General features: G+C 40.2%; 1 protein-coding gene across 7 annotated transcripts in view; it reads right to left on the minus strand.

Annotated features, from left to right (window-relative positions):
* Positions 1 to 26,639, minus strand: part of SPARCL1 (SPARC like 1) — a 46,122-nt gene extending 19,483 nt beyond the window's left edge. The window contains exons 1-3 of one of the 7 annotated variants that reach the window (XM_027597937.2): positions 26,255 to 26,639; positions 10,655 to 10,723; positions 620 to 684 (exon numbers count right to left, since the gene is read on the minus strand). In XM_027597937.2, coding sequence (XP_027453738.1) covers positions 620 to 673 — 54 coding nt within the window. In that variant the 5' untranslated portion in view covers positions 674 to 684; positions 10,655 to 10,723; positions 26,255 to 26,639. Of the gene's footprint in view, positions 1 to 619; positions 685 to 10,654; positions 10,724 to 20,868; positions 20,989 to 25,278; positions 25,408 to 26,254 lie in introns of those variants that run through there. The other 6 variants (XM_027597935.2, XM_027597933.2, XM_027597938.2 and 3 more) reach the window with 6 other exon arrangements.
* Between the last annotated feature and the right edge of the window lie 1,114 nt (positions 26,640 to 27,753).

Raw genomic sequence — 27,753 nt, forward strand, 5'->3', positions numbered from 1 at the left:
TGTGAATGGTGGGCCCAGTATATCTGATTGTGAAGAAACAAAAAAGTTCTAGTTCTGTCTATTTTCAACATGTTTGCTTGGACAGCATCCCCCCTCCCCCAAGGATGAGTTAGGAGCCGATTTATGATTATACCATTTCCTGCCCCTAACCCATCGGTTCCTGTTTTATTACAGACTCAGAATTGATGAGCCAGTATATATTCGAACTTGAAGAAAATGCAGCTGAAGAGTATGGATATGCACTCCCAAAACTTCTCATACTAATTTCTTGGGTTTCTCATACTAAGTGATGAATTTCCATAGGAAAATATATTTCTCCCCATTCTCTTTGGCTTTTGTGCCCTGGCATATTGCCTTTCTAATAACTGATAATCAACATTTTCAGTTTTTGATTTATCCTATCTTATAGAATCTGGTAGTTCCAAAAGAAGTATTCCTTTAGAAGGTATTTTATCTCACTTTTTCTAGTCATTCATTCCCTGCTTGGGAAAAAATAATATTAAAATTAAAAAGAGAATTTCAAACCACTATATGCACACATTTTCTTTTTAAATGGAGGACGTCTAAATTAAATGTCAGGAAGGAGAGGTGTAACAACAGATTAAAAAAGGATATTTACCGGGATTGCAGCTGCAGTTCCCAAAATGTATAGGAAAAAAAGCACAGTCTTCATGTTTTCTAGGCCTGTGAACCAAGAAGATAATTAGCAGTGGTGGGTAAAAGTTTCCTTGTGAAACATTAAAAGACGATCTTCTTAGCAAATATTGAGCTTGATATTGATCTTTGTATTTAAAGGTGATTATTGTCTTTGTGGACTAACATATCTGGAAAGATGGATTAATGAGTTTTTAGCCTATGTGTCTCTGTGAGAATGACTCCTTGATTTTCTGGCCCAGCTGTGTTTGGCTGAACCTACCTTTCTTTTTTTTTTTTTTTAAGATTTTATTTATTTATTTGACAGAGATAGAGAGAGGGAGAGTACAAGCAGGTGGAGTGGCAGGCAGAGGGAGAGGGAGAAGCAGGCTCCCCGCTGAGGAAGGAGCCTGACGTGGGGCTCGATCCCAGGACCCTGGGATCCTGACCTGAGCCGAAGGCAGCCGCTCAACCGACTGAGCCACCCAGGCGCCCCCATCCACTTTTTTCAAAGAAATGGAACAAATAATCCTAAAATGTGTATGGAACCAGAAAAGACCCCGAATAGCCAGAGGAATGTTGAAAAAGAAAAGCAAAGCTGGTGGCATCACAATTCCGGACTTCCAGCTCTATTACAAAGCTGTCATCATCAAGACAGTATGGTACTGGCACAAAAACAGACACATAGATCAATGGAAGAGAATAGAGAGCCCAGAAATGGACCCTCAACTCTATGGTCAGCTCATCTTCGACAAACCAGGAAAGAATGTCCAATGGAAAAAAAACAGTCTCTTCAACAAATGGTGTTGGGAAAATTGGACAGCCACATGCAGAAGAATGAAACTGGACCATTTCCTTACACCATACACAAAAACAGACTGAAAGTGGTTAAAAGACCTAAATGTGAGATAGGAGTCCATCAAAATCCTAAAGGAGAACACAGGCAGCAACCTCTTTGACCTCAGCCGCAGAGACTTCTTCCTAGAAACATCACAAAAGGCAAGGGAGGCAAGGGCAAAAATGAACTATCAGGACCTCATCAAGATAAAAAGCTTTTGCACAGGGTGCCTGGGTGGCTCAGATGGTTAAGCGTCTGCCTTCAGCTCAGGTCATGATCCCAGGTTCCTGGGATCGAGTCCCGCATCGGGCTCCCTGCTCCTTGGGAGCCTGCTTCTCCCTCTGCTTCTCTCTCTCTCTCCCTCTGTCTCTCATGAATAAATAAAATCTTAAAAAAAAAAAAAGCTTTTGCACGGCAAAAGAAACAGTCAACAAAACCAAAAGACAACCGACAGAGTGGGAGAAGATATTTGCAAATGACATATCAGATAAAGGGCTAGTATCCAAAATCTACAAAGAACTTATCAGACTCAACACCCAGAGAACAAATGATCCAATCAAGAAATGGGCAGAAGACATGAACAGACATTTTTCCAAAGAAGACATCCAAATGGCCAACAGACACATGAAAAAGTGCTCAACATCACTTGGCATCAGGGAAATCCAAATCAAAACCTCAATGAGATACCACCTCACACCAGTCAGAATGGCTAAAATTAACAAGTCAGGAAACGACAGATATTGGCGGGGATGCGGAGAAAGGGGAACCCTCCTACAGTGTTGGTGGGAATGCAAGCTGGTGCAGCTACTCTTGAAAACAGTATGGAGGTTCTTCAAAAAGTTGAAAATAGAGCTACCCTTCAACCCAGCAATTGCACTACTGGATATTTACCTCAAAGATACAAATGTAGTGATCTGGAGGGGTACGTGCACCCCCATGTTTAGAGCAGCAATGTCCACAATAGCCAAATTATGGAATGAGCCAAGATGTCCATTGACAGATGAATGGATAAAGAAGAAGTGGTATATATATACAATGGAATATTATGCAGCCATCAAAAGGAAGGAAATCTTGCCATTTGCAACGATGTGGATGGAACTGGAGGGTATTATGCTGAGCCAAATAAGTCAATCAGAGAAAGACATGTATCATATGACCTCACTGATATGAGGAATTCTTAATCTCAGGAAACAAACAGGGTTGCTGGAGTGGTGGGGGGTCAGAGGGATGGGGTGGCTGGGTGATAGACAGTGGGGAGGGCATGTGCTATGGTGAGCGCTGTGAATTGTGTAAGACTGTTGAATCACAGACCTGTACCTCTGAAACAAATAATACATTATATGTTAAAAAAAAAAAAAGAAGAAGAAGATAGAAAAGAAGATAGTATGAAGGGAAAAATGAAGGGGGGGAAATCAGAGGAGGAGACGAACCATGAGAGACTGTGGACTCTGAAAAACAAAGTGAGCATTCTAGAGGGGAGGGGGGCGGGGGGATGGGTTAGCCTGGTGATGGGTATTAAAGAGGGCATGTACTGAATGGAGCACTGGGTGTTATAGGCAAAGAATGAATCACGGAACACTACATCAAAAACTAATGATGTAATGTATGGTGATTAACATAACATAATAAAAGAAAAAGAATAAAGACTGAGTGTGGGGGAAAACTAAAATCACTTGTAACCTTATATCACCTAAATAAACAAATCTATTTAGTTTTTAATGAAAATAACATGTACTTAGCTTGGAGACTTCAATTTAATTCCTCTAAGGGATCCCTCTGAAAATGACTATCCATAACTTCAGAAATTCAAAGAACTAACAGTGGAATGTGTGTTCCATTTATATCTTTAAATAAACATTATTTAAAACTAATAATGGTGCAAAACAAATACTGGCAGTTTATATTATCGAAGTGCCTTGAGTTTACCAAACAGATTTACAAAATGGGATAGTATCTTATTGACCTTTGCAACAACCCCATGATGTGGCAGATGAAGAAAGGGGCTAGAAAGGCTATGACAGGACGTGCTGGAGGTCGGAGAGCTGTTAAGAAAGGGAATTGGCCTTGAACCCAGCTTTCCTGGCTCCTGCACTGGTGCTCTTCCAGCTCTTTTACAAATAAAGATCTCCATTTACCTCTTGCACAAAGATGTAGGGAAGGAGGAAAAAACTCTAAGCCAGTATTGGGAAAAACTCAGAATTTGCTTTGAATTTTTAAATAAAAAGTTCCCAATATGTTAAGGTTTAAGATTTTGCATACATGGCAATTACATATTTCTTTTCTTTCTTTTTTTTTTTTGTTTAGATTTTTTATTTATTTGACAGAGAAAGACACAGTGAGAGAAGGAACAGGGGCTGTGGGACAGGGAGAAGCAGGCTTCCCGCAGAGCAGGGAGCCCGATGCGGGGCTGGATCCCAGGACCCTGGGACCATGACCTGAGCCGAAGGCAGATGCTTAATGACTGAGCCACCCAGGAGCCCCACAAATACATTTTTCTATGTTGAAGAAAAGAAGTCTTATCATAGAATGTTCGTTGGGTTATTTGGTATCAAAAATCCCTTTCAATGATGCTTTTTATAGTCTAAACAAGGCAAGAACATAGAAATATAATTTCCTTTGAATGAAGTATGTGTTTAAATAAAAATAGTACCACACCCCACACCCCAAATTCTAACACATCAGGGATATTGAAAAATACCTTGGAATGAAAAAAAAAACATGTACCTGTCAGAAGAGCTGAATTCTGGCTCCCATACTGTCCTTCACCTTGGGTATGTCACTTACCCTTTCCTAGATACAGTTTTCTCAAGTGAGGAACAATGAAGCAGATGACCTTGATGATCCTTTATCCTATAACTAATATGTTATAGTTCTAAAACTGGAGATAATTCTATAAATCTCATGAACCACAAACTGCTGCTATCTTTTTTCCTTAAACTAAATATATTGTATGATTTTACTGTATCAAAATGAAACATTTTATATTATGGCATTTAATGCTTTAAGCACGTAAGTGGTATCTATTTCCTATCCGTATTATTGATGATAATTTAAAATATTTTATTCTTTTAGTGAATGCTAATGTAAAAAGTCATTGAAAAATGCAGTTTCCTTCCTCTATATTCAGAATTTAACATGCATTCACTCATTTAACCAGTATTTATTAGAGTAAGGAACTACAGTCATTTATATTTTAGATCAGCATATTATTACTATTCTGCTAGCAGTAGGAAACTGTAAAAATACAAAATAGTATAATTTAGTGCAGGGCTTCTTTATCTTGACACTATGAACATTTTGGGGTGGGTAATTCTTTGTAGTATGTAGGATGTTTAGCATTCTTATGCATGTAGGATGTTTAGCAGCATCCCTGACTTCTACCTATTAGATTTCATAGCAAGTCCCTCATCCCCAACCAGTCATGACAACCAAAAATGTCTCCAGATATTGCCAAGTATCCCCTGCAGGATAACATTGCCCTGACTGAGAACTACTAGTTTAGAAGGAGATTGGTGCTTTGGGGTTAGAAAGACATGTATTTGAATTTGGTCCAGCAGTTGCCGTCTATGTAATCTTTGGCAAATTATTTAACCCTGTGAGCCTCAGATACCCCATCTAGAATGAGGATAACATCTGTGATGGTTAATTTTATGTGACAACTTGACTGGGCTGCAGGATGCCCAGATATCTGGTTAAACATTATTACTGGGTCTGCCCGTGAGGATGTTTCCAGGAGAGATTAGAATCTGAATTGGTAGACTGTGATGTAAAGCAGATTGGTCTTCCCAGAGTGGGTGGGCTTCATCTAATCTGTTGAGGGTGTGACTAGAACAAGGTGGAGTAAGGGAGAATTTGTTCTTCAGTCTCACTGTTTGAGCTGGGACATTAGTCTTCTCCTGCCCTCAGACTGGGACATATTCCATCAGTCTTTGTTGTGCTCAGACCTTTGGACTAGGGGCTAGAGAGTTATGTAAAAACAACATATTTCCTGGGTCTCTAGCTTGCCGAAGGCAGATCATGGAAGTTATCAGCATCCATAACTTCATAAGCCAATTCCTTATAATAAATCAACCTCTCTTTCCATCTCTTCCCCCCCCCCCCCACCCTCCATCTATCTTTGTCTGGAAAACCTTGACTAATACAATATCTAAATCAGTTTTGTGGAGATTAGAAGAAATAATAGTTGTAAAAATGCCTGATATCTAGGAGGTACTCAATACATTTTTGTCCTTTTTTAATTTCTTCTTCCATAAAAGTCAAATGGTAATTCTTTTTTTTTTTAAATGTTTGGTGTTTTCTTTTTTTCTTTTTTTAAGATTTTATTTATTTATTGGACAGAGAGAGACATAGCAAGAGAGGGAACACAAGCAGGGGGAGTGGGAGAGGGAGAGGGAGAAGCAGGGTCCCCGCTGAGCAGGGAGCCCGATGTGGGGCTCGATCCCAGGACCCTGGGATCATGACCCGAGCCGAAGGCAGACCTTTAACGACTGAGCCACCCAGGCGCCCCTCAAATGGTAATTCTTTTTTTTTTTTTAAAGATTTTATTTATTTATTAGAGAGAGAGAATGAGAGATAGAGAGCATGAGAGGGAAGAGGGTCAGAGGGAGAAGCAGACTCCCCGCCGAGCAGGGAGCCCGATGTGGGACTCGATCCCGGGACTCCAGGATCATGACCTGAGCAGAAGGCAGTCGCTTAACCAACTGAGCCACCCAGGCGCCCTCAAATGGTAATTCTTGAATACAACTCAAAGCCTCAGAAAATAAGTTTTGCTGTGAGATCAAAATAATTTTCCAGTGGAACATTTACAGTCTCTTTGCCTACACATTTACCAAAGTTCTGTTTAACTTCAGGAGTCTTTCCTACATTCACCAAAACTAACAATGAAATTAGGCTAAGGGACTGTTACCATGTTTTCTTATAAATGGTAGCAACATAAAGAGGAAGCAAGAATCATCCAAAGTATTATGGGTTTCAAGACTAATTTCCTTTGTTTTTAGTTTTTATAGCAATATGCATAGCTAATTAAATGTGAGAAAAGAAATTTCCCTTTAACTTGATCATAGGATCTCACATAATTCTCTTTGTTTTCTTAAATCGAATGCAGCTGAATGGATCAAGAAGAAACATGTGTCAAGTTGGCCAGGGTGTGCGTCACTCCTTCACTCTTTTATGCATTTATTAAGTGCTTACTAGATACCACCTAAGCACAGGACTACATAGTTCCTGTCTGAAGAGTTAAAAAGGAGGAAGTCAAGTACATCAATGATTTAGTATAATGTGATGTGTACATTATGCAACAGAAATAGGGATAAAAGGCATTTGAAATTAGATAATGCTACCCAACAACCCCACTAGCCCCACCCCATCCTGCCCAAAGCTGGTTGTTAAACATTTACCACTGCATAAATATTCTGAGAACTATTTAAAGTTAGAACAGATAAGACCAATTGGATACTGTGGGAAGAAGAAAAGGAAGAGTCTTGGGTTATCTCATTTCTAATTTGGGCAGCTGGGTAAATGGTGGCATTCATCACCAAGATAAGGGATTATAACAGGAAGACACAGTTTTAGAAGAAAGATGATGAATTAGTTTTAAATTAATTGCATTTGAATAGAGACATACTTGGATAAATAGGTCTGGGGTAAGCGTAGAGTTTGGGGCTAAAGATATAGATTTGGATGCTATTAGCATGAGAAGCCGTACAGTGAGTAGAGCAGAGAGCAGGAGCCACAACCCTGGTGAGTGAAGACCATTTGGTGCCATTAGAGGATGAGGAAAGCTAAAGATACAAAGGATGAGAGAAAGGAGTCACATAAGAAAAAAAAAGTGTTAAATGTCACAGAGAGGTCAAAATAAACAAGGTCAGTGAATTATCCATTGCCTTTGGAAATACAGAGGTTATTGGAGTTGAGGGAGACTAGGTTTGGTGCAATAGTGTTGGCGTAGGCCAGTCTGCAGTTACTGGGGAGTAGAAAAAGGAATGAAGACAATGAATGTAGACCACTCACTTAAGATGGTAGCTAAAGGGGAATGTGTGATCACAGGAAATTTTTATTTGTATTTAAATGTGGTCATTAAAGTATTTTCTATGCTGAAGGGAAAGCATAAATAATGAGTGAGAAGATAAAGGGAGAGAGAGAGGAGATGCAGTAAACAATGATAACCCTAGTGAACTACAACTTCTGGGCTTTATGCTCTGTGACTTTGGCTTTGGTCTTACGACCTGTTTTGGCTAATGGGACATTATCAAGCATGATGCCAGCAGAAGCTCAGTAAGCACTTGCATATTGGGATTTGTCTTCCTATGAAAGCCATTCACCGTGTTGTAAGAAAATTTGGACTAGAGACTAGTTTGGACTGCTAAATGATCAGTGGCCACAGAGAACTCTGGAAGATGAAAGACTATCTGGGATGGTTCAGCCCCAGCAGAGCTCTCAGCTTGCTGGAGCCACATGAGTGACTCCAGACAAAAATCACCAGAAGAACCACCCAGGTGAGTCCCATTCAGATTGCAGAATCATGTGCAAATAAGGGGATTGGTTTTAAGTGATTTAATTTTGGGGTAGATTGTTATGCATTTAACAGAGAAGTGAAATAGGAGGAAAACAGAGAAGTTGCCTGAGTCATTGTGAAGGGAATATTGCAAAGGCTCTGATTCAGGACTTCTGGGCTCTATTACTTAATTTGCATAATCTTGGATACATTATTTAGCTTTTTTGACTCTCAGTTGTTTCTCTGTACAATGATGATGGAATTGAAGTGAGGTGATAGAATCTTGATAAATATTTGCTGGTCTAATATTAAAGCACAGGTGGAAGGTTTAACTTTGAAGAGAAGAGGAATTCTTTGTTCTTTTAGACAGAAGGGAGGAAAGCTTAGCAATAAGGATATGTTGAGGCAAGGCCCCAGGATTCATTAAGTTGCACTTAGCTATTCCCCTTTTTACATCTATATAACATTTCGCAGTTATAAAATACTCTCTTGTATACGGTCTCATTTGATCCAATAAGGAAAGTAGGTAGACAACATTTGACTGTAAAGAAGTGGAAGCCTGAAAAATCTAAATTACTTGGCTAAATGTGCAGGCTTAAGAGGTGAGCAAGGATTAGAATGCAGTGCTTTGGACCCAGAATGCAAAATTCTCTCATGGCTTCAGAACAGGCTACAGACTAAAAATGAGAGATTCTGGCTTCGGGCCCTGGCTCTGCCAAGTACTAAATATTACTTTGAGCAAATTACTTCATCTCTCCAAATTTCATGTATAGAATGCAAATAACAATTCCTTGCAATGTCAAAGGGAGCCAGTGAGGTGGAGAAGCTCTTTGCAAACTCTGAAGTAACACACACATGTAACTGATTATTGTTTCCATCACTCTGCCTGGTGCATCTCATCAATATTATCACTGTGGGCGCCTGGGTGGCTCAGTCGGTTGAGCGACTGCCTTCGGCTCAGGTCATGATCCTGGAGTCCCGGGATCGAGTCCCGCATCGGGCTCCCTGCTGAGCAGGGAGTCTGCTTGTCCCTCTGACCCTCCCCTCTCTCATGTGCTCTCTCTCTCTCTCTCATTCTTTCTCTCAAATAAATAAATAAAATCTTAAAAAAAAATATTATCACTGTGGTCGTTTATGTCTTGTATTAGGTGTGTTATAAAGAAAACGAATCTTGGGCGTTTGGGTGGCTCAGTTGGTTGGGCGACTGCCTTTGGCTCGGGTCGTGATTCCAGAGTCCCGGGATCGAGTGACGCATCGGGCTCCCTGCTCAGTGGGGAGTGTGCTTTTCCCTCTGACCCTACCACCTCTTGTGCTCTCTCTCTCTCTCAAATAAATAAAATAAAATCTTAAAAAAAAAAAAAAAGAAAATGAATCTTTAGTGTTCCTTTACTTTTTCCCCTCCATCCTTCCATGTCTTCCTCTCCTTGGTGATCTTAAGCTGCCCAAGAGTCCTAGTTCTGGAACATTTTTACATTTAGTTCACTCATTAAAAACAAACTCAAACAGACTTGTCCTCTATTCCCCACATTTAAATTCTAGTTTTCTACATGCATCTAATCCATACTTAGGAGATAAGGGTATTCCTGAATTACTGTCTTTCTAGTCTCACGTAAGATGTAGTTTCACATTGGCCTTAGCCCAAAGGAGCTAATACAGTGCTGAGAATCTTGGCATAGCCCCATGGGAAGACATACTAAGACATGAAATAAGTATAGGGTTTGTTACATGACCTCTGGTGACCCGTTGTGCAGGCTTTTTGAGAGTCAACCCAATATTTCCTGTATGGTCCCTGATTATTTACTGTGTCCAGAATGGGACTATTTTTTATGGGTCTCATGTTTATTTTCATCCTGAAATAAAAGACAAAATTTAAAGACAGAATATGACTGCGTCATTTAGAATGACCCAAGTGGGAAAACACCTTGAATATTCACTTAAAAAGCAGATGACTATGTTATACTTTTAAAGACTAGACCTTGTGGAACAATCTAGTATTCAGAATGTAGAAGGACTTGAGTTCTCATGCTGTGTTCCCCTTTGTCCTTTAGACCAGTCACTGGGCATTTTTGCCTCACTGAGCTGATCGTATTTGCCACACACTGATCAAAATAATTTCACAGCCTTTAGCTTATTTTAAGAACTGAACAAATGTGCTGATTTGTATAAATAAGACAGAGTGGAGAACTTTCCTGGGAAATGAGAGATATTTTGAAAACAACTGTCATACTGAAGATGACAGGGAGGCTTAATTAGCTGATGCTTGCAAAGTACTTTGAAAATGAAACCCATGATGTCCTTACTAAGCATGATGAATACCATTTAATCTTGGATAAGTAAAAAGTCATATATTTTGAGACATTTAAATTTGGTGTGTGTCTTCTACAAAATGCAGATTGTTCTTTTTGTAAAAAGAACAAATAAAACTCTTGTGAAAAATCCAGAAATGAGACAAATTTTTGAATACAAAGTTATTAGTCTTGAGGACTTAAATATGGAGAGCTGATGTGAAATTAGATCATGTTTTTTCGCCCAAATGTATGAATCTATTCAGAGGCATCGGCATAGCTGAAAGAACACTTGGTACCGAGTTGAAAGATCTGAGTTCCAGAACAGAGCTGCCTTTGCCAGCCAAGAGACTTTTTGTCAAGTCACTGGTTTCTTCATCTACAAAACAGAAAAAATTATAGTACCTCTCCTATTTATCTTCTAGGGTTGTTCTGAGACTCAAATGTGATCATATAGTCATTTGGTGATTGTACCTGTAAAAATGAAATGAAAGATATCATTTCTTTGAAACATTCAAAGTTTCAAAGAAAGCAAAAATGGCTTAATAAGTCTAATAATTAATACTTCACAGAGACTTTAATTCATCCCTTTCGTGTTCTTAAATTCTTTCTTTCCTTTGTACCACTCTTTCTTTTCATGGGTCTAGAGAGGTTAGAGGTGAGAGATGGCAGGGAACTTTGAGGAGAGCTTTTCCCTTCTGTTAGAAACAGAGTGTCTTGTTACCAAACTTTCAGGAGACCCTCATCTGGAATGTTAACAGATGACAACTAGACTGCATTTTATAGGAATGGCCTTTTGGGGGAAACCTAGGATTTGAAATTTTAAATGCCTGAAGTTCTTCTACTGGCCAGCCCATGTTGCATCAAAACAAACATCCAGATGAAACATTTGGCATGACAGAAACAGAGCTCCCCTTTGAGAACCAAACATCTACGAATGTCAACTCTATTCTAACTTGCACGGGTAGCTGTCTTGAGACAATTTCTAACGTTTCTTATTTAACACACATAAACATTACAGGACAGTAAAGATAGCTGTTGCTCCTCCTATTGAGTGGTCTAATTCTCTGCCACTCCAGTCTGGACTGGCTTTAGTTACTTGACCAAATGATTGAGGTAGAAATGATATTCTAGGACTCTAGAGTTTAGCTCATAAGAAGCTTTGGAATTTTGACTTATGTTCACCCAACTATAGTTTTATTGAAAAACTAGGTTTTTATCATTAACTGTTATATATAATAGGTAATGTAATGGCTTATATTTTTTGAGATTTTACTATATGCCAAGTACTATGCTAAGCACTTCACCTATGAACCATCCGTGTATTCCTACCTGTCGCCTCACCTCCACTTCATAGAGTATCCATCCAGGGAGAGCTTCCTGAGTTCTGTGCCACTGTGCCCCGTCATGAATGAGGAACATGCAAGATTTCAAAAGGTATTGTTTTTCAGGGACATTCTCAAAGATTTCTCTCTCTCCAGCTTGGGAGAAATTAGTACATTCTCCCTCTTCTATAACGTGTAATTGAAGGATTACTTTATTTTTAGAGGATCCCACAGGCTTATCTTAGGCAAGACTGTACGACAGCCATGTTTCCACACCTCTTCATCATTCCTCCTGGAGTTCCTCATCTGATTGTACCACTCACCACTCACTAATCTCACTGGGTCTCATTTCACAACTCTATACAAGAGGGACCCATGAAGGCAGTGCTCTGTTCTTTCCCTCAGGCGTTTGCCAGCCCTTCTGAAAGTTTCCACCACTGCCTGTGTTAAAAATGGTTCTAACAGACTAAGGGAGCATGAATACCTGAGCAAACATGGTGTCTTTTTTTTTTTTTTTTTAAGATTTCATTTTTAGGTAATCTCTACACCCAACATGGGGCTCTAACTCATGACACTGAGATCAAGAGTCATATGCTCCACCGAGTGAGCCAACCAGGTACCCTGCAAACATAGTGTCTTAAAACCAGTTACAGGTTTTCACTGACCTATAGACAAGGTCAATTCTTCTGACTTGTAAATCTCAGACTCTGATCCCACTGCTTCCTATCATATCCTATAGATGATTAGGTAACTGAAGTTGAAGCAAGTATAGGAAAAACGCTTTGCTTTTGGAGCTATTTGAGAGTGGTGCAATGTGAAAAATTATTTTGGCTATATTTATTTTTCTTTGCTCAATCATATTATTGATGAGGGAACAGGAGGCAAGGTGAGGACAAAGCAGAAGCTGACACCCCCCAAACCCCCCCCATATATGTGACATTCCTCATGCACTCCTGGCTGCCCTAAAGCTAAGGAAAGAAAAAACAAATAGTTAACTTACAGAGATTACAATCCTGCAAGACTAAAGTCTCCCTCAGTTTACAAATGTTTTAGCAATCTACAAAGCATTTCTATCAAAGGCCTAGCTTCCAGAAGGAAACGTAGATACAATTAAATGTCCTTATAACCTGCAGCTCATTAAAAGATACTTGAAGCGGGCAGAGTGTAATGTTCCTCCAAGGAAGCTCCTAACTATATTCAAGTTAATGCCTTGCTAGAAGGAAAAAAAAAACCTTAACTTGACAATGGCAAGGCCTCTAGTATCTTGTAGGTCCTCTTTAGCATATGAAAGTTCTTTTGAAAACCTCCCTTTTCCTTACCTCCCCCAACCCCATAGTATATAATTAGCTACCCTTCACAATCCTGGGGCAGCAGCTCTTTCTGCCCATAGGCCCTGTCCCAGTGCTTTAATAAACCACCATTTTGCACTCAAGAATTCCTTCTTGGTTGTTGGCTCCAGACCTCACCCTACTGAACCTCACCTATATTCCAAAACCCCATCATTATGATATCTGTCCTTTTATTTCCTTTTTCTCTGTGCATGCAGGGTTTTCTTGTATCTACATTGACCCCCCCCATCTTTTTGCATATTCTTTGGATTAACAGACACCTGAATATAGCCAGAGGTGGATGTACTACAGAGCTAAGAAACTTAAGTTTTATTTTATTTTATTTTTTTAAAGATTTTATTTTATTATTTATTTGAGAGAGAGAGAATGAGAGATAGAGAGCACGAGAGAGAAGAGGGTCAGAGGGAGAAGCAGACTCCCCGCAGAGCAGGGAGCCCAATGTGGGACTCGATCCCGGGACTCTAGGATCATGACCTGAGCTGAAGGCAGTTGCTTAACCAACTGAGCCACCCAGGCGCCCGAAACTTAAGTTTTAGAGCTCTTCACTTGAACGGGGTCTTTACAAAGCCCTGTACCTAATTTTTATTTTTTATATTAAAAAAGAAGGCCCCATACATACAGTAAACTTTTGGTTCACAAATTCTGAATCTACTCCTGAGTACGGCTCCCCTGAAGGCCTGTGGCATTTGTCATGTTGCAGGACTTAATAACTGAATGAGGGGCGCCTGGGTGGCTCAGTCGTTCAGCGTCTGCCTTCGGCTCAGGTCGTGATCCCAGGGTCCTGGGATTGAGGCCCGCATCGGGCTCCCTGCTCGGCGGGAAGCCTGCTTCTCCCTCTCCCACTCCCCCTGCTTGTGGTCCCTCTCTCGCTGTCAAATAAATTAAAAACAAACAAACAAACAAAAACCTGAATGATTTGCTTCATGTTGTTAATGGCATGACAGTTCACCTTTTGAAGCCTAGCCCATGATAAGATCAGATCTATTACTCCTATTCTCTCTCTGCCTTTAGCTCTTTTCTCTACACCCCACTCTCCCAATTTATTTCATTCCCTACTTTCCTGAAATTTCTTTCCCCTGAATGTCAGATTCTTGGCTTTCTGCTCTGACTATTCTTATTTAAGTTTCCCTTATTAGTTAAACTCAACCAGCACAATAGAAAGCCTCTTTGGATTCAATGGAAATTGTCCCTCTTTTGTTAACAAAGTCGGTTGTTAAGCGCTGCTAGTTGGGAGAGGAATTTCAAGTGCTTAAAGCTCTGTGAATGTACCAAGAACTATTCATTGGGGTAGTTCTCTTCCAGGATTAAGAAAACAGCAAATCATACCTAAGAACAGTTCCAAATAGCCTCATTCTCATGGTGTTGGGATCTGCTGGGGAACAATGGTGGGCTTTGATGAGTAGCTCTTGTGAGAACCACTAATGAAAGGACTCACTCCAGGCATAAGTCCCTCCAGGATTCAGCACATGGTTGAAGCCTCTCATATGCCTTGGTGAGGGCCAACACATTAAGCAGGGAGAACAATGGCTTTTCCCAATGGTGCAATGTTGCACATTACCTGTCTTCCCTGAAAGCAGCAGATACAATAGCCCTAATGGATTTTATGGCTGAGGTTTGAGAAGTTCTTTGAAAATAGGGTGAAAAACCTGGGCATATTTATGCCTTCCAAGGGGAAGCTCCAGAAGATTCATTCAAGCAAGGAGAGGACACAGCTGATCTACAGCTGTTAATTCTACCTCTCCCACACTGGGAAAAGATTTCCCTCCAACTAAATATCTAGAAACCTTCCATCTGCTCTTCCAGATCCACACCATATCCACTCTCCAAGCCTTCTCCAAACTGAGCTTTCCCAGAACCTGTATGAATCACATCTTCCAGTTCTCTTGCCTTATGCTTTCTGTTGAGTTCACCTGGTGGGGTGCACTCAGGAGAAATTTGAGGGAAGGAGGAGTGCAAAATCAGGGAATACATTTTCTCAGCTCCCTCTCTGTGACTATGCCCCTCTCGTGAAGGTCATAGCTCCCCTCTATGCAGCATTTTCTGGCTGAGTTTAGAAAATGCTCCCTTCCCTGGCATGTACAAACTTAGTTCTTATTAGCCTGTTCTCAGAACCCCTTGTGGCTTCCCTATACACTGCCCACACCTTGATAAATAATCCCTTAAGACATTCTCTCAGATCCCAAATTCAATTTTTCCGCCTGGATCTATCATTTCCGGAACCTTGACCAAAAAACACTTGATTCAAAAGTTAGGATTCATGGGTTTGAATATTTTCAGATCCTCTGCCAATGAAGCTGTCTCCTGCTCCCCGGTGCTGCCTGTTTCAAGTCTGTCTAATAGTTGCTGTGGGGACCCACTTGGAACCCTTGAGCTGGTATGACGGTTATTGAAAGCTGAGGGCATCTGAGATTCAACAGATGCAGAAAGAAGCCTTCTTGGAGCTTCCCTTATCTGACTAAAAGCAGGACCTTCTGAGAAATGAAAAATGCCATAAATTCCCTCCTCAGGGTAGCTTCTACTCCCAGGAGAGAGCCCAATAGTAAGCCTACCATAAATTCCTCTCCAGGAGAGTTTTATGGCTCTGAAGAAGAAAGACCACTTATATGTGTATAATCACACATTTTCACAAACTCTCTTATCTCCAGTTTGTTCTAAAAACCCATTTGTCTTTCCTAAAGAAACCTTTTGTCCTTTTGTAGAAGCTGTTTCTTCCCTCACTCATTCCTTTTCCCTACTAAGTTAGATGTATAAGCCTTAAACTTTAACTCTTTAAGGAGCCAGCTCCTGGGTGCATACAGATAAACCTTTTTCTCCTGTTAACCTGTCTTTTGTCAGTTTAATTTGCAGACCTCAGACACTGAACATGAGCGGGTAGAGGAAAAAGTTTTTCCTCCTCTGTAGTGCCTTAGCTGAGGCACATTTTTCTTTTTAAATGGAACATAGCAGTCCTCATCTTTGGAGAGAATCCAAAGCTACAAGGTATTCAAATGTGATTAGCACTCAATAAAGATGATTTTGCTGCTATAATCATAAGATTTGAAGAGTGAACTGAAGAGTTTTAGAAAGAAATATGGGCAAGTAGCTCTGGGAGTATTTTGTGTTAGAACACGGCTTTTTTTTTTTTTTCACTTTAAAGTACTCTCCCATTTTGCTTTTCATACAGTCTCTAGAATGTTATGACACCAGGATTAATCTGGAACCTTAGGAAGTAAATTAGTCTCTCTGTTCTTTTCCCCTCCATTTTGCAGTCTTTTTCTATGCCAAAGGAAATCCAACTCATTAGCTCAGGCTGACTACAGACTGTAAACCTCTGTTCTAAAAATCACTGTTTTGGGGTAGTTAGTCCCAAAACATGCAGAAATTTGCCTCATCAAGAGTAGTCTAGGGGCACCTGGTGGCTCAGTTGGTTGGGCGACTGCCTTTGGCTCAGGTCATGATCCCAGGGTCCTGGGATTGAGCCCCGCATCGGGCTCCCTGCTCAACAGGGGGCCTGCTTCTCCCTCTCCCTCTGCCATTCCCACTGCTTGTGCTCTCCTGCTCTCTCTCTGCCAAATAAATAAATAAAATCTTAAAAAAAAAAAGAGTAGTCTAATTAGCCACATTGAAACAAAATTGTCTTTTGGATGAATAATAGTGTATAAGGGAATCTGCTGTTAATTCTTTTGGGACAATGACTATTTTTGATAGTTTCATGGCACTAAAATGTACATACTACATTCAATAACTACACTATGGATCTCTAGAGATATTAGCCCTGTTATCAGGGTGCTGGGAATGTGAGGTGAGTCAGCTACTTCCAGCCATGATTACAACCTCAGACCTTATTGTGGCCACCATCCAAATACAGAGGATTTGGGAAAAATAAAACAACAAAAAAACCAAACATAGAATAAGCATGGGCTAATTTCTGTCTGTCACGTTTTGGGTAAAGAAAAGAAGTTAATCATATCCAGAGCTCAGACTATAGTAACCGTCTACTTTCCTACCCAGAGTATTTTTCAAATTATAGGAAAACATTTGCTTTTGAAATCCATCACATTCAATTGTTTTCAGATTACAAGGAGACATCAATCAGCTGTTTTTATCAGTGGCTAAAGCCCCCATACCTATCTAAGAAGCTCTTAAATGCACGACCATTGGGAGTACCAAGGTTTAAACCAAAAGTTTTCCAAGTTTAAAACAAAAACTTCTAGTATCTTCCTCTACCTATATTTTAGGAAATTACTGAAAAGTTTCCTGGAAAGAGCTTAACCTACACTCTACTGTGAAGTCCTCAAAGGCTACTGTTATGTGCTGACACTGGGGATCCGGGAAGAAAAAGAGAGGAAGAGAGGACATTTGGGGTTCAGCATTTGTTTTAATTCTCCTGAATTCCAACAGAATGCTACATGGATTTAGAGTTGGCTCAAAGTTTTTTGGTTTCCAATAAAAGGTTGAGGGAACCCTCTGAACGAACGGCTTGAGAGCTAAAAAATGATTCCAGAGGGCTAAGAGAACATGAAGATCTGAGCAAACATGGTGTCTTAAAATTAGTTACAGGTTTTCACTGACTTACAGTCAAGGTCAATTCTTCTGACTTTTGTAAATCTTGGTCATCCTTGCTACTGGCTCCCTATCATATTATATAGATGATTAGGTTCTGAAGATGAGTCAAGCGTAGTAAAAATGTTTTGCTTTTGGATGTATTTGAGATTCATTAAATGGTGGATCTTATCCTTGTTCATATATTTATTTTAACTTTATGGCTGTAGCACTTTGATTTGGGCCTAGGGTAATTTTTATCCTATAAAAAAACCATTGCTCCACTCATATCCAATTGAAAACCTAATAGATAACTGGATGCTCCTTCTAAACATTTTGCCCATTTTTGGGGGGGATAAGCTGCAAATCTGGATTTTATACATAGTCTGTGACTAGTAATTATGTAGTTGTGATAGATATTTGATTAGAACGTGGTTAGGATTTTATTGTTTCAGCAATTAGACTTATGCCAGGTACTTGGAAAATATGTATTTCCATAAATGACTATTTTGAGAACTGTCTCTGTTCATCTTATTTAGGTTTCAGGAATTTGGGGTGACCCTTCTTCAAGCAGCACTGCAGTTTCTCATTATCTTTAAGTGAACAGGTAGCTGAAAGGGTGGCATAGGACACTGAAGAGGGCAGGAACAGATTATAGGAGGATATTGGATTTAATAACTCACTTTTTTCTTGTTTAACATATTCCAAATTCAATGAAAAATGTCATCTTGCTGAATCAAAAATGTGTGTGTGGAGAGTGGCTCAAAATTTGCTTTGCCCAACTAATGGATGCTTGAGAAAATCCCCAGAAACTCCAGCATCGACAGAAAAATATTTTTCCTTCTTATGAGGACGGGAGTCGTAATAGATTATGACCGCCATTCGTACTCAAGGCAAGAGAAAGTCACTGCAACCTTTCTGAATAGTTGCCTAAGAGAAGGCAGAACACAGGCACACCCTCTGCTTGAAGCCTCTTTGTTTGGCTTCCTTTTGTATCAAAAAGATTGGCTTTCACCCTAGGAGAGGTTGTAATTGGATTTTAGCATGAAAGGAGGTTGTAATTAGATTTCTCAGCAGGTCTACAAGTTCTGTCTCTGGAAAAACAAGGAAAAGGGCCTGGATATCCTTTCCTCTAGCTGGGAAAGTAGCCCAGCTGAGCCCAAAGGGACTGGACTAAAGGCACAGGAAAAATAGGCCATGCGTGTGTCAGCCACCCCTGACTGATGGAGCTATGTCAGCTCTGGCCTCTAGGACCAGTGTCCTGTCCTTTAGATGGAGGGTGGAAAGCAGTGCATGTGATAGCTAAATATGGCTTGGATGCTGCTTTGGTAGGGAATATTTCTGAATGGAACCCTCTGACTCTTGGTCTATCTCCTGATGTCCAGAAATTTCTATCTCTTAGAGTAGGGAAGGGAGCCTAAAGTTTGGCAATCCCTAGAATGTCATTCTCCATCTAGATTTAGGAGTGAACTTACACAAACTACCAGAATATATGTTGGGTACTCTAATTCATTATGAGTTCTTATTTGTGATTGGTTGCATTTCAGTTTCTAGGATATTTTCTAGGAAGTTTAAATTAGAATAAGATTGGGTCACAGTAGACTTTTGTATCTGATTTCTTTTCAGTTTCTGTAGTTTTGTAGGACATTCGTTCAATTGTTTCATTTGAAGTACTAATTTAAATTTAAACTTAAAAAGATAAATCGTGTTTTTGAAGTTCTGCATGTTCTCTTGCTGCTTAAATCTACCTATTCTAACCATCTCTCTCCACTGGGCACTCCTTGTGTCACTATACACCTCTTCTTTCTTTTTATCTACCTTTTCTTTTCTCTTAAGCATTAACAAGCTGGCTGACCACTGCACTAGTGTAAACAGGTATCCATTCCTCTAAGGAAGGAACAGGCTTGGAGTCCATTCTTTTCTGTCTCTTCTAGTGGCCATGTAAATAACTCCTTGGAAATTTTAGTGCTGGCAGTTATTGTTTGAAGTGAATTTCCCTCATGTTGCCTGGAGTTCCGCAGGCAGCTGAGCTGCCCTCTCTCCCCCTAGAGGCTCCTTCGCAGGCAGCTTCAGCCAAACTTAAAAGTTCTCCCCCTCCCTTCTAGGCCAAGGAAACTAAACAAACCTTCCTTTAACATTTTTGGTTTTCAGGGCAGATTATGACTATTGATCTGTTCATCTTACCTTGTCTGAAGTCCAACAAGCTGAGAAAGACACCCCCATATATCCTAGAAAAAAGAGGTTTGCTTTGACTGTGTTCCTTATTTTATTTTTCTTCTTACTATTGGCGTATTGTTTCTTAGACCATGTATATCCATGCTTCTAAATAAGGCCAGGTAGATCTTCTGCTGAATTCATTTATGTCAGAGGAAGACTGTAGGCTGCTATTTTTAGTAATTATTATAACTATGGAAAATTTTCCTTTCAGGGAAATGTAGTAAACAAAATGATTATCCTAGGATTTTCACAATCAAACTGAAACAGACCATTTTCCTTCACCCTGTCTTTACAAGATAGCCAAAGGCTTTGTTATTAGAGAGGAAACCCTTCAGTCACCCTTCAGTCATTTCAGCTGACATCCGCATATGGTCACCTGATCCAGAGTTAACACTGATGCTTCAGGGCTTTTAAGGTATTAATGAGTCTCTTGGGAGAGCTCTGTAGCTTGACATTACGGTTATCTGAAGGATTACAAAAAAGATGCTCTTCTATTTTGAGTTCTCTGCTGAGTTACCATCTACATCAAGGTGTCCTAGCCCTGTGAATGATACAGATTTTCTGGAGCTCTGACCTTCAACTGGCTGTCATTCTTTCTAACCCAACCTACTACCACGTGGGGCCGACTAAGAGATAAACATGGTTAATGCCAGTTGGGGCATTGAGTCTAACCAGAATTTGACAGAGACGATAAAGATACACATTAAATATGAATCAAGCAGAGGATAAAAACACTTAGTGCTCAGGCAAAAGGGCATCATGGAGAGAGTTGCTTAGGATTTGCATCTCCTGTTGCTCTGCTCTTTGCTCTCCCAGGAGCTGGCCTTCTCTCTGTTCCTCAAATAGCCCATGATCCCACTTGCTATAGGGTCTTTGCATAAGGTGTCACATTCAGAATTCTCTTGCCAGCTCCCATTCACCCCAACCACCACCACCCAACACACACACACACACACACACGCACACACACACACACACGCACACAAGCACACACAGAGACACCAGAGAGTAAAATCGATTTAGCTTCAGATCAGGGAAAGCGGTCACTGACTTTCCGCAGGGGTCAGGCTCCTTACATACTTTCTTAGAACGAAGGTGCTTTGTCCTTTTAACACTTATTTCAGCATATAATTATATATACTACATATTCAAATATACTGTGAATTTTTCACCCCCCAGAATTATGCTATGAAAAGGAGGGACTTGCCTTATATTTTAGTGCTTCCGAGATCTCTCACATTAAAGACCACTGTCTCAATGACTTCATTTTGAACAACAAAGTGCCATTTCAGGAAAACAGGCTGAAATGATCTCAAGCAGTGCTCATTTTTGTCATGCTTAAGGCGGTCATCTTGACAATAAAAAAGGAGATAAAGATATTTCAAGCAGATGTGGTAATTATTCTTGAGGTATGATTTCATTATTGCAAAAGTGTTGGAACTGCAGTTTTAGAAAACCACACTTTATAGACGCAAGTGGTTTCAAATAAGTCCTTCTGATGTGGGGAACAAAGGCAAAAGAGAAATTAAATTTCCTTACTACCTACAGCCCATTGACAAGTCCCTGAAACAGGCAGACTGACACTCCTCTAGGGACTCAGCTGCCTAGAGGTTAATACTTTGCTAAGGGCAAAAGGCGATCTTAGCCCGACCCCCCAGGATCCTGTAAGTCTACTTGAACACGCAAAAATTCCTTTGGAAACTTCCTTTATCTCTACCCGCCAAGACACCTGTTGGCAATCATCCCCCAAGCACGGGACCCACCGATATACACCTGAAGGGACTCATGACTGAGACTTTGCTTTTATGAAACAGGAAGAATAAGACAGTAAGAATAATGAAGAATAATGAAGAATAAATGACCTTTTCCTAACAATAGCTGGCCCCCTCAAGGTCCTGGAAACCTTGTTTTCAAAATACCTGGGAGGCTTGCGCTGTCCCTAACCCCCTCCCAGCCTCAAAGTACAGAAGCAGCCACTCGTCATGAGCCCACTGCAGCTCTTTCTGCCAAGAGCCCTGTCCCTGTGCTTTCATAAAACCGCCTTTTTGCAACGAAGACGTCTCGAGAATCCTTTCTTGGCCGTCGGCTTTGAACCCTAACATCTTTCCTATATCACTTGAAAGAGGGCTGGGAAAAGCAATAAAGTAATTAATACATAGAGATCATTACCGTAGAAAGAGAATTTATGCATGGGGATCCAATTGGCAGCATTGGCAGATTTTTCAGAAGTGTGTTATAAACAACCTTCAGAGGACTGATGACGCACTAGTCTGTATTAGAAAATTACAGAGTGGATTCAGTGAGTAGATCTTAGGCATCCTAAGTATACATTACAATATACTATCCGTTTGTGCATTTAGGTTGGCCAAAGACTTTGGCTGAGGATCTTTTCATTAGAAAAATAAAGATGGCTTTGTATTTGAGGTCACCTTGTGTTTGGGCATAAGCACTTTTTATTAATGTGATGATTTGTTGAAGGACAGTCTCCCTAACTACACAGTGAGAGCCACCAGAGCACAGCCCCTCTCCATATTCAGTCCTGCAGCACCTCTGGTATTTCTCATGGCACAGAACATTGAATACTTGAGTTGTCTGAGATATAAGATTACTTATTTTCATAATTGCATGGCATGGACAACACTGGAGAAACTAAAACAGAAATTTTAATATAAAGCATCTTAATGAAAGATAAGATTTTAGTAACCTTTTACTCTATTGTTAATCAAGATGAGAATTTTCTTTATTCTTTATAAATGTAAAAAAAACCCTTTTCTTTTCTTTTTTTTTTCTCTTCAGACATTCAAGCGTTCACATTTATACGATGATAATTCTGAGGCCTGTATTCATTACAGTTTACTCATTGGGAAATTCCAAGTTTTAAAAGAAGCTATTCCCATCAGAGTTAGACATACCGATGAAAAGTATTAAAAGAACTACTACTTACTGAGCACTTACACCCATTGTTTCAGTTGATCCTACAACAATCTTATGAATTAGCTGTTATCCTCATTTAACAAGTAGGGGAAACTGAGGCCTGGCAAGCCTAATAGTCAACCTTGACCACTGGTCAGACATTGGAATAAGAGCCTTACAGACACTATCTCATTAAATTCCCACAACAGTTTTATGACTCTTATCATCTCTGTTTTACAGATGAGAAGACAGAGGCAAGGAGTGGATAAGATAAAAGACTAGAGAGTGCCAGGATGTGAGCCCAGGCAGCCTGCCCCAGGATCCCCCTGGATAACCACTCTACCGTGGTGCATCGGGAAGATGGGAGTAGCCAGTGGGAACTTGGAAAATGGATTTATTCCAGGCTGTGCAGTATGTGCTATGAAGGGAGGTTATTTCTATCTTTTTTTCTTTTGCCTTCCCAGTTGTTTTCCCCCTGCACTCCAGAGGAAACTGGTCACTGTTTTAGTAGCTTTCTTGTTCATTCTCTTAGCACCTATTCATTGAATCTCTAAAGGAAACATTTAGCTACTACAATGGGTGTACATAAGTTGGTTGCATAAGAGGAAGGAAGCAAGCCGGGGCTGGAGACTTCATTTCTAAAGAAGGATTCTAGAGCCGACTAAGAGTTACTTCACAGAGTGGGTCATGAAACTCCAGTCTCTCTATGCCCTTTCATTGCTATGACGACCGGGGCGGGGGGGGGCTCCTGCTACATGTGGCCAGAAAAAGCAGTGGATGTTTCAATGCGAGGAGCGTAGGCGAGAGGTTTAAAAAAAAAACAAAAAACAAAACCCAAACCCTTTCATTTGAATTTCAGTTAGAAAGGAAAAAAAACACCCCCAGAGCAAGTCACAACCCCTATTCTTTCCTTTAGAAAAGGTAAGAAAGGAGAAATGTTGGGGGCCTTCTCCGCTGTCCAACTAGGCCAATAAAACAGAACTGGCTGCAAAGCAGCATTTCGTCTCTCTCTCTTAATGGCAATCTGCAACAGAACACTCCCCTTGGTTTCATTTGACTTGGCCATTAAGAAGCAACTAATTGATAAAGGAGTAAAAGACTGACGGTAATCAACATGTCATGTTGAACCACTCCCCCCCACCCCCCCAGGGGAATACAGTAGAATCAAATTTATTTTTCCATTTCTTTGGGTAAAAAAAGACAATTCAAAGAATATTTCCTTCTTGATCCCCAATTTTGTTAGCAGAAAAATAATTTCCAGTGCATAACCAAACACTTTCTCATGGCATGCCCCTCTGCCAGGTGCTATTCTTGGTATTTAAAAAAATCTCATTTAATTCCTACAACAACTGCATTTGTGGGTATTATTACCACTACTTGCTTAATAGATGGGTAAACTAAGAGACCTTGAGGGAAAAACCTATAGGAAATTCCCTTCTTACAGAGTTCCAGTTGGGACTTACAGGTAGGGTAGTGTTTTCATATTAACTGTGATTGATTGATTACTTCATATGCACCAGGCCTAGCTGTTTTCTTGACTTAATATCACCACAAATCTCTGAGGTGGCAACCAATTTTATGATCCTCACTTCCACAAGTGAGGGGACTGAGGCTCAAAGAGTCATTTGCCCCAAGTCACAGAGCCTAGTAAAGCCCAGATATAAACCAGGTCTGTGTGTTTCCAGAGCCCCTGATCTTACTCACTTTATTACACCATCTCCCTACCATCAGTCAAGACCACACATTCTGTTCCCCAGAGTTCTGTCCATCTTTTGATGCCCCAGACAAAAGCCAGGCTAGCCCCAGCTGGTACTACCATTGCAAGCTGAGCCTTTGGTGGAAGATGCCCTGCGGGCCTGTATGAACCAGACCCCAGCTTAGCTGGGCATCTCCTGGACTGCCAGTCCTATCGGGGAAGTTCTTCTGGATTTATGGGGCTCCCTTCTCCTTCACTGAAGGTTGTTCCAGAAGGATATGTGACGAAAAAGGGCACCCAAAGTCTTTCAACAGCAGTTGTTTTTGTTCTTCTTGGTGGCAAAAGATCCCTAACATGTTCTGGACATTGTGCTAAACTTAAATAGCAATGCGTGTACTGTTACAAATTAATGGAATAAAAATGACAAGCTGTCAAGAGGAAATGAAATGAATAATGCTCGGGCGTTGTCTAGAAACACCGCCATTCATTTCACTTCTATCATCACTGTCTTTTTACGTAGTTGGTTAAGTGGAGCTGCACATGAGAAAGGCTGGGGATTGAATCCCAAAAGACCTGGAAAGGAAGCCTTAGTAATTGCTAAATGGCTGTACAGAAATCCCGTAAAAGAAAAAAAGGACAACAGTCATTAATAACATGTACCTATTGTTTTCAAAAATGTGGGAAGTAGCGTTAATTGACTGGATGATAAGTGGATGAAATAGACCGCTTTGCTTTGCTAGATCTTGTTGAATGAACAGAAATATAAACTTAAAATCTTTCCTAAGAGGGGTATCTTTTTTTAAAAAATAATCATAGTTAGCAATAGCCATTACCATCAAAGTTTAGGTGAATAAGCTCTGAACTGAAAAAAAGCTGGTATCCAAGAGAAAGGGGAGAATTAAAAAAAAAAAAAGGTTTCTGCTGAGTGGGATTGAGTGAACATTTCTAGTCAGTGTACTTAGGCCGTGGGCCAGACGAAAGCTCAGATACAACGCCAAGGTGACATACTTAACCTCTTTGCAGATTAAAGGCAGTGCAAAAGAGATACTCTTTCCGCAGTACCGCTTGGTTAGAATATCAACAGCATCAATCTGCAGTTGAAAGCCTGGTTTTCTCCTGCAGGGGGACCTCTAATACCTAGGAGGAACGAGTGAGGATGACTTGCATTATTGTTTTTTATTTTAGTAGAGCCAGAAATGATAGTACCTTACACTAGAGGAGTTACCGTAATCTCTTTAGCTCTTTGGTTCCCCTCTCACCCCTTTCCCTCCCCAAATAAGACATCATTAGGAATTAGAGTATTTTATGTGTGTGCATCTTAAAAAATGGTAGACGGAGACAAGAGACAATTAGTCATAAAAGTATAAAACAGAGTTAGGAAAGGAATAATAATCATAACAACTAAAAAACAATCAAAGATTATAGTAGTATAGGCATTTTCCTACCTTTTCCATGAAAAGCAGTTCATGGAAAAGCAAAATGTTCCATTTCTACTTTGATGTGAGGTACAGACTAGGACAATGGTGGCGATGAAATAATTTCAGGTAATTTAAACACGGAAAATGCTTTGATTTGAAAGTTAAAAGAAAAACTACATCCCTTATGATTTCTTTAATATATTTAATAAAATATTTCTATAAAACCCATTTCCAGATTCAGACTTCACCAAGATCTGAATGTTAATCTGGCCAACAACAGTTCTACATTTATGTTCTTGGTCTACATTAAAAACCATCATTTATTACTACTTACTGTTTAATCTTGGAGAAGAAAAGGAAACATGAATACGAGAGTTAGACTTTCCTATTAAGTAGCTTCTCTCTAAGTCACACAAAAGTTTTGTGGTTTTTGCTTTGTTTTTGTTTTTTTTTTTGGTAAATAAATGGCTTTGTACCAGGAAAAAAATATTAGACATCTTCATCAGATCATGCAAATTAGTATAACAAATGCAATTTGATGAGACAGTAAACTTATTAAAATTTACCTTCAGGGATGTGACTGGACCCAGAGCCTTGATACAAAATTGGAGTTGAATCCCCTCTTTGCACACAGCCAGGAAATAAAAGTTTGATAAATAGCCAATACTCTTTTAAAAAATCTCTTCCCCTGTTAGCTCTGCTTCTCTGCCCAGAAACACATTCGAGTCTGTTGGAGTTGAAATTCTGCTGCTCTGTCAACTAGTCAGGGTCTGAGGTGACAGACAAATGTGGAGGTTGGCACCAGGGTGTATTTCAGGCTGTCATCGTTTTTGTTGCAGATTCCTGCAGTTCTCTGGCAGGCTGGCCTCTCTGAGGGCGCGAGCTTTCCAGGCAGTGCAAGCCAACAGGGAACGAGCTCATTCTGCCCGAGATGAGGGGGTTAACAGTCCTCTCCTCTAGCTCTTGTTCTCAGAGGCTAATAACTTGGCCAGAACAGAAGCACGTGGCTCTTTACGCATTTTTTTTCCTTTTCCAAACAGCTCTAAAAGCAAGCAGGATCCCTTTTTTGGGGATTTTTATTTTAAGACTTTGAAAAGAAACTCCGCTGTTGTTTCTTCTTAAAGGAAATTGGGGGGTGGGGGTTAAAGGAAGGGGAGAAGAATAATTGCAGCAGATGCATTTTTACATTGCTTAATTGGAAATCGTTTTCACGAATACAGTCTCAATTTTAATAGAAGCGGGGTAACTCAGATACTTTCAACTTTCTTTAAATGACCTTCAGAAACGTCTGTATCTATGAAGCATCACTCATTCATATTATAGATCATTTGGATGCCGATTCAGAAATGTTGCAGTTCGGGGCGCCTGGGTGGCTCAGTCGTTAAGCGTCTGCCTTTGGCTCAGGTCATGATCCCAGGGTCCTGGGATTGAGCCCCACGTCGGGCTCCCTGCTCCGCGGGAAGCCTGCTTCTCCCTCTCCTACTCCCCCTGCTTGTGGTCCCTCTCTTGCTGTGTCTCTCTCTGTTAAATAAATAATAAATAAAATCTTAAAAAAAAGAGAGAGATGTTGCAGTTCATAGACTATTATTCCTTTATCACCACTCCTTACTAAAACCCCGTGTATAATGACTGGTCTATGAGAAGAAGTTTTCTCATGAAATAGACTGGTGCTACGCATTTATTTTTGACTTGGCATTCGGGTTATTTATATATATGTCTAATCTGTTCTACAGCTACTTCTACCTTTATTGTACATTTATTATGTGTCAGACACTGTGTTAACAGTTTTTTATGCATGATTTCAGTTGATCCTCACAAGTCTGTATGAGGCGAGTCGAAACTGTGTTCCCATTTGGGGGTAGTGTTGTATAAGCAGTAAGATCTGCATGCTCTGAGGCCACGCAGCTTGGGTTTGTGTCCTGGCTTCATTTCCGAATTTGACCTGGCACAAATTATGTAACCTCTCTAAGCTTCAGTATCCTTATCTATAAGATGGGAATACAAATCCAGGGATGACAATTATCTCTATCTCAGGCAGTTGTTCTGAGTTTCAGGTAAATACAAG

Source organism: Zalophus californianus, chromosome 2 (genome assembly GCF_009762305.2).
Source record: "Zalophus californianus isolate mZalCal1 chromosome 2, mZalCal1.pri.v2, whole genome shotgun sequence".
Lineage (NCBI taxonomy): Eukaryota > Metazoa > Chordata > Mammalia > Carnivora > Otariidae > Zalophus > Zalophus californianus.